The sequence below is a fragment of the Sebastes fasciatus genome, chromosome 21 (genome assembly GCF_043250625.1).
Source record: "Sebastes fasciatus isolate fSebFas1 chromosome 21, fSebFas1.pri, whole genome shotgun sequence".
In the NCBI taxonomy this organism is placed as follows: Eukaryota; Metazoa; Chordata; class Actinopteri; order Perciformes; family Sebastidae; genus Sebastes; species Sebastes fasciatus.
The window spans coordinates 32,083-47,500 of record NC_133815.1 but is presented as its reverse complement, the minus strand read 5'-3'; the positions used below and the strand labels follow the sequence as shown (position 1 = coordinate 47,500).

The following is a 15,418-nucleotide window of genomic DNA, read 5'->3' as shown; positions in this document are numbered from 1 at the left end:
CACCAAGTTTCATGAAAATCCGGCCTGTAGTTTTCCTGTAATCTTGCTGACAAACAGACAAACAAACCAAACCAAGGAGGTAATAATGGAGGGATTTGGTCGAAGTATTAAGATATCATTCCCAAAACTCACAGCTCAACACACGAGTCTCTGCACAGTGTATGTGAGAGGGGGATTACAGAGGATTTAATAAGATTGATCATAAATCGTGAGTCCTTTTAACAACATACCGATCAGTGTTTGTGTCACATGTTGGCAGGATGTCTTGTTTAGCTTTGTTAGCTGCTCAGAGAGGCTTCGTCTGATAAATCAAATCAAAGTCATAATAATACGCTGCCGGGGCTGATGGGAGAGTTGGGAAATGTTTGGAAGATGATGATGTTCGGCTCAAATGTCAGTTTATCGTTCTTGATTTCTGCGTCAGAGATCGGAGCTCGCGTTGAGCCACTGATGATTTGAGATGGATGTTTGGGCATCCAGTCGTCTAAACTGGGCTTTTGGTTGTTTAAACTAACTTTCTAACAAGGTTAACTGGAAACTAGAGTGAGGGGTTGATGGTTTAAACTGGGTTCTTGGTAACCAAAATGGGATTTTGAAAGCCCAAACTGAGCGTGCAATATCTTAAACTGGGTTTTGGATTATTTGATCGTCTAACATGGGTATCTGATCTAAACTGGGCTTTTCAAAGTCTTAATTGGGTATTTTGAAGCTTTAACTGGGTTTTGGATGATCTAAGTTAGCTTTTAATGGTACGAAATAGTTGTGTGATAACCAAAAAGTCTGGACATTTGATGGGCTTAACTTGGTTTTTGATGGTAGACACTTGGTTTTTGATGGGCTAAACTTGGACTTATATGGCATACTCTTAATTTTGATTGTATGAACATGTTTTTGATGATATAAACTTGATTTTTGATGGGCTAAACATGGCTTTTGATGGTATATACTTGGTTTTTGATGGTATAAACTTCATTTTTGATGGTATAAGCATGGTATTTGATGGGCTAAACATAGTTTTTGATGGTATAAACTTGCTTTTTGACGGGCTAAACTTGTTTTTTAACGGTATAAACTTGGTTTCTGATTATATAAACTTGGTTTTTGATTATATAAACTTGCTTTTTGATGGTATAAACATAGTTCTTGATGGTATAAACATGTTTTTTTGATGGGCTTACTCGGGTTTTGATGACCTTAAATTGGTATTTGATGAAAGCGAGCATTTTAAAAGTTTAAAGATTAAAAAGAAGACTTCAGATTCATAAATATTTCTTTGAATTTCCTGTCAGAAATGATTTCTTTCAGTAAATCTGGACACAGAAGAGGTTTTGTGGCTTTTTCCTCCATCCCTCCATCTTTGTTTATTACCTTTTAAACCAGACAAGAGAGTCGATGTAAGGTAACAGGAACGCACTGATCTGAGTGTTCCTCCTCCCTCACCGCTGTGCCGTCCAAACACAGAGACTGCATGACCAACTGTGTCAGACAGAGCAGACGAGGGCCAGAAATCAGGTTTTATGAGTTGTTGAGACATCGGTTTGTAAAGATCAGTCTTCTGTAAATGGAGGGGGGATTACAGCGAGAGGGAGAGAAAGATGAGCTGTGAGGAGAAGACTTGCAGAGGTCGGACAGACTCCAGGAAACACAAACCTCTCATCTCTGAGTGTAAACGAGCTGCTGGAACTTGTTTCCTACCTGCTCTGTTGAGTTCTTAACACGTTTTAACACATTAAGTACGAGTCAGTCAAACTTTACTTCATCATCCGTGTTTAGATTGATTTCCCTCCTTCCAGGCAGCCACTTCAAAAAAACCCGAAGGCATTCCAAACACAGTCAAAGCTCCACATCACTTTAAGTCTTCTCATTTAGCAATAAGATATGTTTATAAAATTAAAATGTGCATCTGGATGTCAGAATACACACAGTGATGGACGATCATGTGATGTACTGTATGTGGCAGGTTGTTATCATTCGGGTGAGAGCAGTAGCTCTGCTCTGTTTTAGAAACGGGCATCTATCCACCAAACTTCACTCTCTTTTCTATACATCTTTAGTAAAATCTGTTTTTACACCATCCTGCAAAACATACAAACAAGATTCAGTCAGTAAGAACATACGAAGGTATGATATCAAGTATGTTTGTAGTTTTTATTGCATTTACAGACGAAACAATTAGTTGAACAAAAAATATTTTATTAATTTTAGAACAAGAACTGGCTTTTCCAAGTCTAAAGTGGGTATTTGAAGTTCAAACTGGGTTTCTGAAGATCTAAGTTAGGTTTTAATGGTACAGTGTAGTTGTGTGATAACCAAAGTGGGGTTTCCGATAGTCCAAACTTGGCTTTTGATGGGCTAAACATGTTTTTTGATGGTATAAACTTGGCTTTTGATGGGCTAAACATGGTTTTTGATGGTATAAACTTGGCTTTTGATGGGCTAAACATGGTTTTTGATGGTATAAACTTGGCTTTTGATGGGCTAAACATGGTTTTTGATGGGCTAAACATGGTTTTTGATGGTATAAACTTGACTTTTGATGGTCTAAACATGTTTTTTGATGGTATAAACTTGCTTTTTTTGATGGGCATATGAAGGTATGATATAAAGTATGCTATGTGGTTGACACTTATCCACAAACTTTGTTGTTTGTAGTTGTTTTTACTGCATTTATAGCTGAAACAGTTAGTTAATCAAAAAATATTTTATTAATTTTAGAACAAAAAAAACAAACAGTTTCAGCTTCTCAAATGTCTTCTGTGATGGTTAGTCTTTTGGTTTTAGACAAAACAAGCTGTATAAATATGAAATTTTCACTATTTTCCTATATACCCAAACAACTCATCTGTTATTTGAGAGAATAGTTGTCAGTTGCAGTTCTAGTTGCATTCAAGGAGCCAGTAAAGCAGTAAAAGCCTCGTGGGAGCTGTAGCTGTTGAATACCAACAAAATAATCATTTTATCTCAAACGTTACAGTCCAGTACAGCGGTAGAAACTTAATAACCAGTTATCCACGCACAGTATCTCAGAGCGATGACGTCAGTGAGAAATTACAGTGAAAGAATTGTTTGGCTGTACTTTGAGTTTGAGCAGCTGATGCGTTCACTGTCCTGGATCAGAAATCTTGACCTTCTTTAATGAGTCTGAAAGTTGATTTTAACAGCGTGTGCAGCTCTGCAGAGTTTCTGCAGACAGATGTGTGACACCACTCTGAACATGTGACTGTAAATCACACAGATGTAACAGTCGTCTGTCATTACCGCCATAATAACCAGCTGCTGCTCCGTGCTGCTAACATGCTATTAGGATTTCCTCTGACTGCGAGGAACTTTTTAAAAACGTTGTTCTCTTCAGGATCCCTTCTTGAGTCTCTGAAACCGAAGTTTATAACCCGCTGCAATAATTAACTACAGTTTAGGATGAATAAAGCACATTATTCTCATCTGGTAGAGCAATGCTTAACAACCTATATTCCTTGAAACCCTTCCTACATGTATCTAAGAAAAGCTGAGTCTCCCCCCCCCACACATTTCATCACCCTAAGAAACAAGTTGCGTTAATGCGTTAAAGAAATTAGTGACTGTTAACTTGTTTTTTCTAGAATAAAGTGATTCAGTGTATTAAATGAGTCTTTAATGAATATATCTCATCAGTTTACGTAAACAGTTTTTTGACCGTAGTTAAAACGTTGTTTTTGAAAGGCTTAATGCCAACAAATATGGACTGAAGCAGAATATTTCGTTAGATAAAAACCACGACTGTCAGTCGATTAATCGCAAATTAATCACACATTTTGTATCTGTTCTAAATGTCTAAATGTTCTAAATGTACCTTTAAGGGAGATTTGTCAAGTATTTAATACTCTGATCAATGGCCATGACAGTTTTTCCTCGCCAAAATTTGGCGCAAGTTTGAAGCATTATTTAATTTCCTTCGCGACAAGCTCGTCTGACATGGTTGGTACCGATGGATTCATCAGGTTTTATAGTTTACTATGATACCAGGATCTTCACTTTCGCTTTAAAGCTGAGCCCCCCGAAAGATCGATTTGCGTTAATGCGTTATTATCGCGTTAACTTTGACAGCCCTAATGAAATCTAATCTAAAGCCCGTATCTTTTTTTTAATACATTTTGACTTTACGACTCTCTTGGAAATGTTTGGATCACACGAGTCTGAAATAATCCTTCGCAGCCACCGCTGGAATATACTGATATATAATAATAATATTAAAGTAGCCTGATCTTTATCTGACACTGTGCACAAATCGGGTCGGGAACCGCTGCTGGAGAGGCTTTTAGAAGAAGTTATATCACTTTCCAACATCACCAGACTTCAGCAGCTTTATAAGCGTCACACTAACAGAGTCTCTGTTAAAACAAAGACGTCTTCTTCTTCTTCTTCTTCTTCTCCTTCTTCTTCTCCTTCTTCTTCTTCTTCTTGTTCTTCTTCTTATTCTTTTTCTTGTTCTTGTTCTTCTTCTTCTTCTTCTTCTTCTTCTTCCAGCAGCTTGAATCAACATCACAAACACTATTCTAAGAAACAATGAATGAACAGGGCTGCTTTTATTTTTTAATCCCACTGAAGTGCTGATGATGTAAGTGAGATAATCGCCTCCGAATTGCCGGTTAAACGGCGTTAATGGACTCGCTAAAGTGCCGGCCGCCTCCACACACACGCAGACAGGCCGCCCATTCACACCGTTTAACAGAGCATCACTGCTGCTGACATTCATAAACTCCCAAATCGTGACTTTGATTTTCTGTATGGACGCCCACGAGCGAGAGACGATACTGAGAGAGAGAGAGAGAGAGAGAGAGAGAGAGAGGAAGAGGTGATGCAAAGATCTTATGTAACGCTGGTGGACGGTAATTGGGTCTTCAAACCAGTGATTAGCTCGCTGCCTGGCCTGGAGGTTTCTAGGAAATGTAAAATACAGGTCTGGACATGTGTGTGTGTGTGTGTGTGTGAAAACAGAAGACAGATTCTGTGTCTCTGACTTCATGTGAGGACACAAACTCAGCCGATCCCTGCAGACTAAATCATTTTAATATGATGTAAAGTAATATGTTTATGAAACAATTCCATTTGAAATAATGTCATGTTATAATAGAATGAGCTCATTTTACGTATCCCACAGCTGTACGTGAAGAAAAGTGATGTTTGGACTCATAAAATGCTCCATACGTTTTATTAAATCACATTATTCAGCAACTCTCTCAGGAGAACACATGTAAAACCTGCACTCAGTTACCCAAAATCAAACCTTCTCCTTCTCCTGCTGACTTCTTATAAACGTTCCCATCATTCAGTGAGCAGAAGGATTACACTTCATTCATTCATTCATTCATTCATTCATTCATTCATTCTCAGACGTTACTGCTGTACCTCCAGTTGGTTCTGTGCTGCAGTAACGACAGCAGAGCTCCTGGTGGGAACCATTAAAACTGGTTTAAACGCTGCCTGACTCCAAAACCTCCGACCGCCGCCACTGCTGCTGAGTCAGCAGGAAGCGTCCAATCAGCAGCGTGTGTGTGTGTGTGTGTGTGTGTGTGTGTGTGTGTGTGTGTGTGTGTGTGTGTGTGTGTGTGTGTAGATGACTCTATAGCTCAGATGTGGCCTCACTCATCATCTGAAGGGTATTAGCGAGGCGTTCAGGGTCTCAGAGGAGAGTTGGACAGTTTTATAGTTTTATAGTTTGTTGTGGGGTTGGTTTCACCTCAGTTAACTGTTGCCACGGTTACCTGCTGTTTTAGAACAGAAGTTAAACTGTTGATCTAAAATCAGTTTTTTCTCGGGTTGATGTCAAAGTTAACGCAAATTTGTTTTAACGCCAATAATTCCTTTAACGCAATAACGTGTGATGTTTAGGTTGTTTTAAAGCTACAGTGAAGATACTGATATCACAGTAAACTATAAACCTGATGAATCCATCGGTACCAACACTTTTAATCGACTGACAGTCCTAGTTTTTATCTGACAATATATTCTGCGTCAATCCATATTTGTTGGCGTTTAGCCTTTCAAAAACAACATTTTCACTACAGTCAAAAACTGTTTGCTCACACACTGACGACTTATGAGGCTCAGTTTTAGAGCTAGAGTGAAGATCCTGGTATCATAGTAAACTGGAGAACCTGATGAATCCATCAGTACCAACCATGTCAGACTAGCTGGTCCTGAAGGAGGTTAAATAACGCTCCAAATCTGGGCTACATTTTGGCGAGGAAAAACTGTCATGTCCATTTTCAGAGGGGTCCCTTGACCTCTGACCTCCAGATGTGTGAATGTAAATGGGTTCTATGGGTACCCACGAGTCTCCCCTTTACAGACATGCCCACTTTATGATCATCACATGCAGTTTGATGCTAAATGCAGTACCTGTGAGGGTTTCTGATCAATATCTGTCATTGATCTGTGTTGTTAATTGATTTACAATAATAAATATATACATACATTTACATAAAGCAGCATATTTGTCCACTCCCATGTTGATAAGAGGATTAAATACTTGACTAATCTCCTTTAAGGTTCATTTAGAACAGATAAAACATGTGAGATTAACTATTTTAATGGATTGACAGATCTACTGTGAGTGTGATATGGTGATCTTGGCGTTGTCCTAACCCTGTCCTCTGTCTGTCTCTGTCTCAGGTGAGTCTCAGGGGACGGTGAACTTCGTCCTCTCTAAAGAAGGAGGTGATCTCTCGCTGGTGGAGCAGGCCAACGTCTGGCTCTTCCTCCGGTTGGCTAAGACCAATCGCAGCCGAGCCAAAGTCACCATCCGCCTCTTCCAGCAGCGCCGGCTCCCCAGCGGACGCCCGTCTACGCCGCCGCAGGACGACGTCCTCCTGTCGGAGAAAACCGTGGACACCCGTCGCAGCGGCTGGCACACGTTCCCGGTGTCGGCGGCGGTGCAGGCGCTGCTGGAGAGCACCGAGAGCACGACGCTGAGCCTCAGGGTCTCCTGCCCGCTCTGCGCCGACGCCGGCGCCACGCTCATCCTGGTCTCCGGCGGCTCCGAGACGTCGCACCGCGCCAACCAGCGGGAGCAGTCCCACCGGCCCTTCCTTATGGCCGTGGTCCGGCAGGAGGACAGCAGCGAGTCGCGGCGGCGCAGGAAGCGCGGGCTGGAGTGCGACGGGAAGGTCCGCGTCTGCTGCAAACGGCAGTTCTACGTCAACTTCAAAGACATCGGCTGGAACGACTGGATAATCGCGCCGCCGGGTTACCACGCCAACTACTGCGAGGGGGAGTGCCCGTCCCACGTGGCGAGCATCACCGGCTCCACGTTGTCCTTCCACTCCACCGTCATCAGCCACTACCGCATGCGGGGCTACAGCCCCTTCCAGAACCTGAGGTCGTGCTGCGTGCCCACCCGGCTACGAGCCATGTCCATGCTCTACTACAACGAGGAGCAGAAGATCATCAAGAAGGACATCCAGAACATGATCGTGGAGGAGTGCGGCTGCTCGTAAAAACCTGAACTGGATCACGAACTGGACCGGACCGGACCGGACCGGAGAGGAGGAGGACTTGTGAACCCAGAGGGAGAGAGAGACGGAGGGAGGAGAGAACTTTACCATCAACAGCACGTTGTCAGCGTTTCATTCTTCACCTCCTCCCTCCATCCCTCCGTCACTCGGGGTCGCTCCCTGGAAATAAAAGACTCTTCTCATCCAGCAGAACTCAGAAAGAGTCTCGACGGCACTTTCAGAAAAAAAAGAAGAAATAAAATGAAAAAAAAGGATATCTAATATATTTTTGTTACAAACGGAGAGAGGGTTATTTATGTGTCTGAGACGTTCAAGCACCGCCCGACCCCGTCGGATCTCGGAGAGACGAGGTGCCTGAAAAAACTACTAACAAGAAGATCTCAAAACTATGCAACTTGTTTCACGTATTACGATTCTACTTTACTTTGTTTGTTTCTGTTTTTCAAAATGTACGAGGAAGAAGAAGAAGAAAGACTCTTTTCTATTATTGTTTTTTTTTTGGAAGTATAAATTTGTGACGTGTGTGTGTGTGTGTGTGTGTGTGCGTGTGCGTGTGCGTGTGCGTGTGCGCGTGCGCGTGCGCGTGTGCGTGTGCGTGTGTGTGTTGAGAGATACTTGAACGAAACAAGTTGGCCCGGCTGCTGGAACCAAACACTTCTTTACGTTACCATGGTTACCGTGTTGATGTTATAATTATTATTGTCAGTTAAGTATATTAATAATAATATTATTGTTATTGTTGTTGTTAATAATATTTTTTATTTTGGCTGCATTTTGTTGTTGTTATTATGTCGAACGTTACAAACGTTTTTATATTTTTTGCACTATAGCGACACTCAGATTAGCCGGACTGAAGAGAGAGAGAGAGGATTATTACAGGTGTGACATCACCACCATAAAGAGTCACCTTCAAAGACTGAATTTAACGCTCGCTGCACACAAAACTCACGTTTGGCCAACAGTAGGTGATCGGCTGAGTCGCCTGGCAATCAAAAACTACTTTATATGTTGTTCATTCTTTTCTTAAAGTTGTTAACCGTCCAATAGAGCGCTGCAGGGACGACGTAGTCCAACAGGAAGTGATCATCTCCCTGGTTCCCTCCACTAACAGGAAGTGATCATCTCCCTGGTTCCCTCCACTAACAGGAAGTGATCATCTCCCTGGTTCCCTCCACTAACAGGAAGTGATCATCTCCCTGGTTCCCTCCACTAACAGGAAGTGATCATCTCCCTGGTTCCCTCCGCTAACAGGAAGTGGGATTGTTCCATTGGGTTTTAGATTATTGCAGATAATAAGCTAAACGTTTATGATACCGACACGTTTTGTACAGCACGATAATCTCCACTAATGAACTCCACTTTATTTCAGACATGTAACTAAAAACCCGTTGACCTCCAGACGAGGGAACAGGAAGTGATAACACGCTAACTCACTTCCAGGTTTTAGGACTCGTTCCTGTAGCGCTCTATTTTCATTGAAATGCACATTTTATGTCCAACATGAAGTTCTAAACATTGTCTCCACAAACTGCCAGTAATAAAAATCCAATTAGTAGAAATACTGCATCCCATATTATTTATTTTTATTGGCATCAACGTATTCAAATTCAAGAATATCAAGTCTAAAAATTAGGGCTGTCAATCGATTACAGTATTTAATCCTCTTATCAACATGGGAGTGGACAAATATGCTGCTTTATGCAAATGTATGTATATATTTATTATTGTAAATCAGTTAACAACACAAAATAATGACAGATGTTGTCCAGAAACCCTCACAGGTACTGCATTTAGCATAAACAACATGTGATGTGATTATCATAAAGTGGGCATGTCTGTAAAGGGGAGACTCGTGGGTACCCATAGAACCCATTTACATTCACTGATCTGGAGGTCAGAGGTCAAGGGACCCCTTTGAAAATGAGCGTGACAGTTTTTCCTCTCCGAAATTTAGCGTAACTTCGTAGCGTTATTTAACTTCCTCCCTACAAGCTAGTCTGACCTGGTTGGTACCGATGGATTCATCAGGTTCTGTAGTTTACTATGATACCTGGATCTTCACTGTAGCTTTAAAACTGAGCCTCATAACTCATCAGAGTGTGAGCAAACAGTTTTTGAAAGGCTAAACGCCAACAAATATGGATTCAAGAAGAATATTTCCTCAGATAAAAACTAGGGCTTCATTTGATTAAAATATTTAATCACAGATTAATCACACATTTTTTCATCTGTTCAAAATGAACCTTAAAGGGAGATTCATCAAGTATTTAATACTCAATGTTTAATGTTCAAGTATCAATGGTCATGACAGTTTTTCCTCGCCAAAAGTTGCATAAGTTTGGAGCGTTATTTAACCTCCTTGATGACAAGCTAGTCTGACATGGTAGGTACCGATGGATTCATCAGGTTTTATAGTTTACTGTGATACCAGGATCTTCACACCAGCTTTAAAACTGAGCCGCTACGACCTAAAAACTCACAAGTTCAATAAATTAGTGGTAAAAGGATTTTGTGTTAACGATTTATTATGGCGTTAACTTTGACAGCCCTAGTTTTCACATGAATAACTCTTTAATGAGAATGGAAACCTCCATGCCCTTAACAACCAGCAGTGTATCTGGATTTATTGGAGAAATTCCTACTAAGTGATTTAAGTGTTTTGGTTTGCAGCAGAAAACAGTTTTTTCGTTTTACCACAGACAAAGTTAACAGTGTATTTGTTCACAGTAAACTAAGAGGATCTCAGATCAGTGGGTTCACTTTGAGGAGAAGAGATAGAAGCTTTTTTGTTCAGTGTCCAGTTTTTAGTTTGTTTTAGAACACCAAAGAGTCGAGTTTGTGCACTTGTTTGTGTGAGAGAGGAAACTGTTGAAGTTACATTCAATGATGCTGAAAAAGAAAAAGAAATGACAACCTGATTTATGTCAGCATCTCTGAAGTCTGTAAAAATATTCGTCGATGGACATCTTTATCTTGCTTTCATAAAGAAGGATGTTTTATTTATAGATTTTGTTTCAGATTAATTTAGTAGTTGTTTTTATTTCCCACAATGCTTTACTTTATCTCATCGTAAACTGAAAAAAGACAATCTACAGTTCAGTGACAGTCAGACTTCTGAGTGTTTCTGTGTCGTGTGTGTTTCTATCAGTATTGTCGACTTGTTCACCAAAAGTTTATTCAGAGTATCGGTCCCGTTTCGATGAAGTCACACGTGTTTATTTTCTCTTTTTGTTGTTTTGGTTGTTTTATAAGAGAGTGGACCGTCTTCTTCTGGACTGCTTTTGGGGACACATCCCGTGTGAACATGGACGCAAACAAAATGTCAGTGCAGAAAAAAAAAAAGCCTCAAAAAGTTGAAAAAAAGAAGAAGAAATGAAACGCTCAGATTTTGTTCTTTTTATGGAGACAGAAATACTGACACTGAACGAAACGGACAAAGAATAAAAAGTCTATTTTTTATTCTGTATATATGGAAAAATCCAGATTCCAGTATGTTGCATTGCTTTGTTGTACAAATCAAATGTGCTTGTGGCATTTTTCTAATCTAATTTATTTTACGGTATTGTTTTGTTTTTTCTGCTTCACCATTAAAGTTTAAAGGATGTACACAAAAGGAAATGAGTCCTCGGTTCTTCAATATAAACCAAACCTCATTTAATCGTTTAACTCGCCTTAATTTCCTCCATCAATGTCACTACTTTTACGGGAGTTTGATACCAATTAAGGACGGAATAATTGCGATATGTGGTTATTTTGAGGGCTCTGTGGCTGTTGAACTCCCTGTTCTTCGTTCTGAAACGCTCACATTAAGTCAGTGTTGTGCAACAATTTGTAAAGGTTGTAAAAGCCTCGCAGGCTTTTGGCCGCGGGTCACGTTGACATTCATATAACGACATAAAGCCGGCCTCGTTAAACACATATTAAAAAATGTGATTGCCGAAACTGACGCTGAGCTTTCCCAGCTTCGGAGGACGAGTGCTCGGGGTCGAGGACGAGGTTGGTCTGGAGCGATTCCAGTCAGCGAGGAGGAGGAGGACACGCAGCAGGAACTCATTTCCTCACGCCGAGGCAGAAATGCAGAGGCGCTGTTAAAGCTGTGATACACGGGGCGGGAGGTCGAAAGGTCAGCTGAAGCCCAGCAGCTTCCCCTTCTCTCAGCTTTAAAGCTGCTAAAAAGACGACACACCCGAGAGGCTGCAGGTAGGAAACATAACTCATCACATTTAAATGACTAACAGCTTTTATATTTGACATTTCCCTTTTTCAGGTGGCGAAAGCGAAACATCTGCAGCAGGTGAGTCACTTTTAAGGAACTTTTAAAGAGAACGAAGAATGTCTTTTCCAGTGTTGTTGTGAAGGTAAAATATTTTCTATTATGTTCACATAAAGAAACGTGAATTTATACGTTTTAAATCACGGTGAATTATTGAGTATTGGTAAACCTTACGCTCCGGCCACACAGGGAACGTCAGCAGTGCGTGACGGCAGCCTCGCTGAACCGCTGCGTGTTTCAACGGTGTGGCGTCCACACCAGCAGCGTTTCTGCTGCTGCTGTCAGCCCTTTCTTTCTACATAGAGTTTACCTCATAACGGACATTTCACTCCATTATAAATGTCATCTATATTTATTTTAGACAGAGAAATGTTAAGAAACGTGTGATGATTTGTAAATAATAGTAATAATTCACCATTAAAACCCCGTACTTTATTCATTCATGGAGCCGTACAAGTCACTGCATGTTCTACAACACTGCCCTGCACATATTTCAGAATAAAAGCCTCGTGGTAACAATTGAAGGAATTCTGTCCACAGAAAAAGGGGCTGTTATTTTGAAATGAAAGCAGGAAGTGTTGATTTAACGGTGACATATTCTACAGATGTCTAAACATGTAAACTGTAGTAATGTTGCTGGTATGATGTCAATATACAGTCAAAAGATCACCTTCACTGTCTGTTGTAGCTGTGATCGCCCAGCGATACTAGCGACTTCACCTCAGGCGTTTAGAGACGCTCACGCTTTGTCCACACAGGGAACGTCAGTAGTGTGCGGCGGCTGCCTCGCTGAATGGCTGCGTGTTTCACACGTGTGGCGTCAACGCCGGCAGCGTTTCTGCTGCTGCTGTCAGCCCTTTCTTTCTACATAGAGTTTAGCTTTCATAACGGCCATTTCATTTCAATATCCATTTATTATAGACAGAAAAAGGTTAAGAAACGTGTGCTCATTTTATGCATTCATGGAGCCGTGCAAGTCACTGCATGTTCTACAACACTGTTCCCTGTGCGTCCCGGGGCTCAGCCTAAATTAAAATAAAACATTCAAGAGCACTACTCTACTCACTACATCTCTATTAAAACGGTAAAGCCCAGGCATCATTGCACTCACTCTGCCAGGCCACGTGCCCGCCGTGCGAGGGCCCGTTCATCGCCGCTTGCAGCTTTAATATTTAATTTGTGATCTTACGTGTTTGTGTTTAACACTTTAGGGCCACTGTAGAGCGTCTGCGGTGCTTCTGTGCCATCATCCCGTTGAGATCGAATGTGAACAAACTCTTAACTCAGTCCATATTTAAAAACCCTGCAGATCCTGAGAAACTTGTGTTTTCCACACACAGTAATGAGTCACAGCCGTCGCAGAGAGCCAGAACGCTCTTCACCTCAGCAGCAGAGCGCCAACATCATTCAATCACAATCTGCTCTTTAAAGATCGCTGTAACGTGTTGTGGCTTCGACTACCAGGACCGAACCGGGAAACCCCGACAAACAGCAGCTAAACACTGAGTGTGTTTGTGGGCATCTCGTGAGCAGGAGTGGATTTGCATCGATGAGGTAATGGAGTGTGTGCTGTTGTGAGGAAACATGAACAAAACTACATTTATTTTCAGAATGAAGGGGAGGACAGTGTGTGTGGTTTGGTTTGGTTTGGTTTGGTTTGGGTTGTCTCTGGTCCTGTTATGAACACGTCTGATGTTCTGATGTCATACAAGGATGTGGCACACGTGAAGCACAGACGTGCACACAAACTGCCACAACCAACCAGACAAGTTCAATGTCATTTATTTGCTGTGTTTTTCCGCAGAAACCAGCGCGGACGGAAACACTGAGCAGACCCAGCATCCCGTGAGTTTGGTTCCTTTGTGGATATTTCTTGTTTTGCTTTTTCCTGGATTTAATTTTTATATTACTCAGTTGAAATTTCCAACTTCCGACCTCCAACTATTCCAGAGGCCTGTACGACGAAGCGAGCTCAACATACCCAGGGAATCTTCTAGTTATCTGGCTTAACAAACCCTAACAACCGCAATCGAGTAGTTAAACACTGAATCCATGACGGCCAAGTACAGACAGCTGTGCTTCAAACCACTGAGCTCAATCATCCCCTCCACCTGAATGCCAACTGCAGGCAGGTGTGTTTCCCAACATTATATCAGGCCCTCTCTCTGCTGCTCCATCCAACCATCATGCCACTCATCCCTCAGAATGGAAGCTTCTTATTTTCATCTAAGTTAATTTGCAGTCCCTTTTTTTTCTAGCCATTTATTTATTAAAACTCAGAGCAGCTTGTGATTGTTTATTTTGTTGATTAGTATTTAATTTATATTACTAATTTGATTTATGTACTTTTTGCACTGCAGAAACCAGACTTAGGAAGGTAAAAAAACACCGAAACTGCTTTCATAGTAAGATCTCTTTATTTTGAAAATAAAATTCATGAAAAACATCAGAGTATGGTATGTTAAAAAAAGTACAAAAAAAAGAAGTCAGAGTATAGCATGTCGAATAATGTTATGAAAAAAAGTAATAGCATAGTATGTTAAAAAAAGTTAAAAAAAAAAAGAAAAGTCATAGTATAGTATGTCAAAATAATTTCATGAAAAAAAAGTCATAGTATAGTATGTCGAAAAAGTTTATAAAAAAAAGTCTTAGTATAGTATGTCGAAAAATTTTATAAAAAAAAAATCATAGTATAGTATGTCGAAAAAATTATATGAAAAAAGTCAGTAAAGCACGTCGAAACAGTAAAAAAAACAAAGTCATAGTAAAGCATGTCGAAACAGTAAAAAAACAAAGTCATAGTATAGTTTGTCGAAAAAAGTTAAAAAACAAAATTCATAGTACAGTATGTCGAAAAAAAAAAAAAAAAGTCTCATAGTTTGTCGAAAAAAGTAAAAAAAGAAAATCAGTATATTATGTCGAAAAAAGTAAAAAAAAAAGTCATAGTATGTCGAAAAAAGTAAAAAAAATAAAAGTCGTAGTATGGCATGTCGAAAAAAGTAAAAAAAAAATTCATAGTACAGTATGTCGAAAAATGTTATTAAAAAAAGTCATAGTATAGTATGTCGAAATATTTAATGAAAAAAGTCATAGATGTCGAAAAATGTTATTAAAAAAAAGTCATAGTATAGTATGTCGAATAATTTCATGAAAAAAAAGTCATAGTATAGTTTGTCGAAAAAAGTTAAAAAAAAAAAGTCGTACTATAGTGTCGAAAAAAGTTAAAAAAAAATTCATAGTACAGTATGTCGAAAAAAGTTTTAAAAAAAATGTCGTATTATAGTTTGTCGAAAAAAGTAAAAAAAAAAAAATCATAGTATATTATGTTGAAAAAAGTTAAAAAAAAATTCATAGTACAGTATGTCGAAAAAAAGAAAAAAAAGTCGTCTCATAGTTTGTCGAAAAAAGTAAAATAAAAGTCATAGTATAGTATGTCGAAAAAGTAAAAAAAAAAAAAAGTCATTGTATATTATGTCGAAAAAAGTAAAAAAAAAAGTCATAGTACAGTATGTCGAAAAAAAGAAAAAAAAGTCGTCTCATAGTTTGTCGAAAAAAGTAAAAAAAAAAAGTCATAGTATAGTATGTCGAAAGAATTTTATGAAAAAAAGGCAGTAAAGCACGTCGAAAAAGTTTAAAAAAAAGTCATAGTATA

The 15,418-nt window shown here is 39.8% G+C and overlaps 1 protein-coding gene and 2 long non-coding RNA genes across 3 annotated transcripts in view; 2 read left to right on the top strand and 1 right to left on the bottom strand.

Moving 5' to 3' along the window:
- Window positions 1–6,659, bottom strand: part of LOC141759874 (uncharacterized) — a 60,802-nt gene extending 54,143 nt beyond the window's left edge. Inside the window, exon 1 of the long non-coding RNA XR_012592215.1 lies at window positions 6,379–6,659. This is a non-coding gene — a long non-coding RNA (uncharacterized LOC141759874). The remainder of the gene's footprint in view (window positions 1–6,378) is intronic.
- The window catches only part of inhbaa (inhibin subunit beta Aa), a 25,348-nt gene extending 14,237 nt beyond the window's left edge, over window positions 1–11,111 (top strand). The window contains exon 2 of the mRNA XM_074622310.1: window positions 6,652–11,111. Within this exon, the coding sequence (XP_074478411.1) occupies window positions 6,652–7,475 (824 nt within the window). The 3' untranslated portion in view covers window positions 7,476–11,111. The remainder of the gene's footprint in view (window positions 1–6,651) is intronic.
- An 885-nt stretch (window positions 11,112–11,996) lies between these two features.
- LOC141759623 (uncharacterized) lies at window positions 11,997–14,928 on the top strand. The gene is made up of 3 exons (XR_012592165.1): window positions 11,997–13,320; window positions 13,571–14,422; window positions 14,860–14,928. It is a non-coding gene; the product is annotated as an uncharacterized LOC141759623 (long non-coding RNA).
- The last annotated feature ends 490 nt before the right edge of the window (window positions 14,929–15,418 follow it).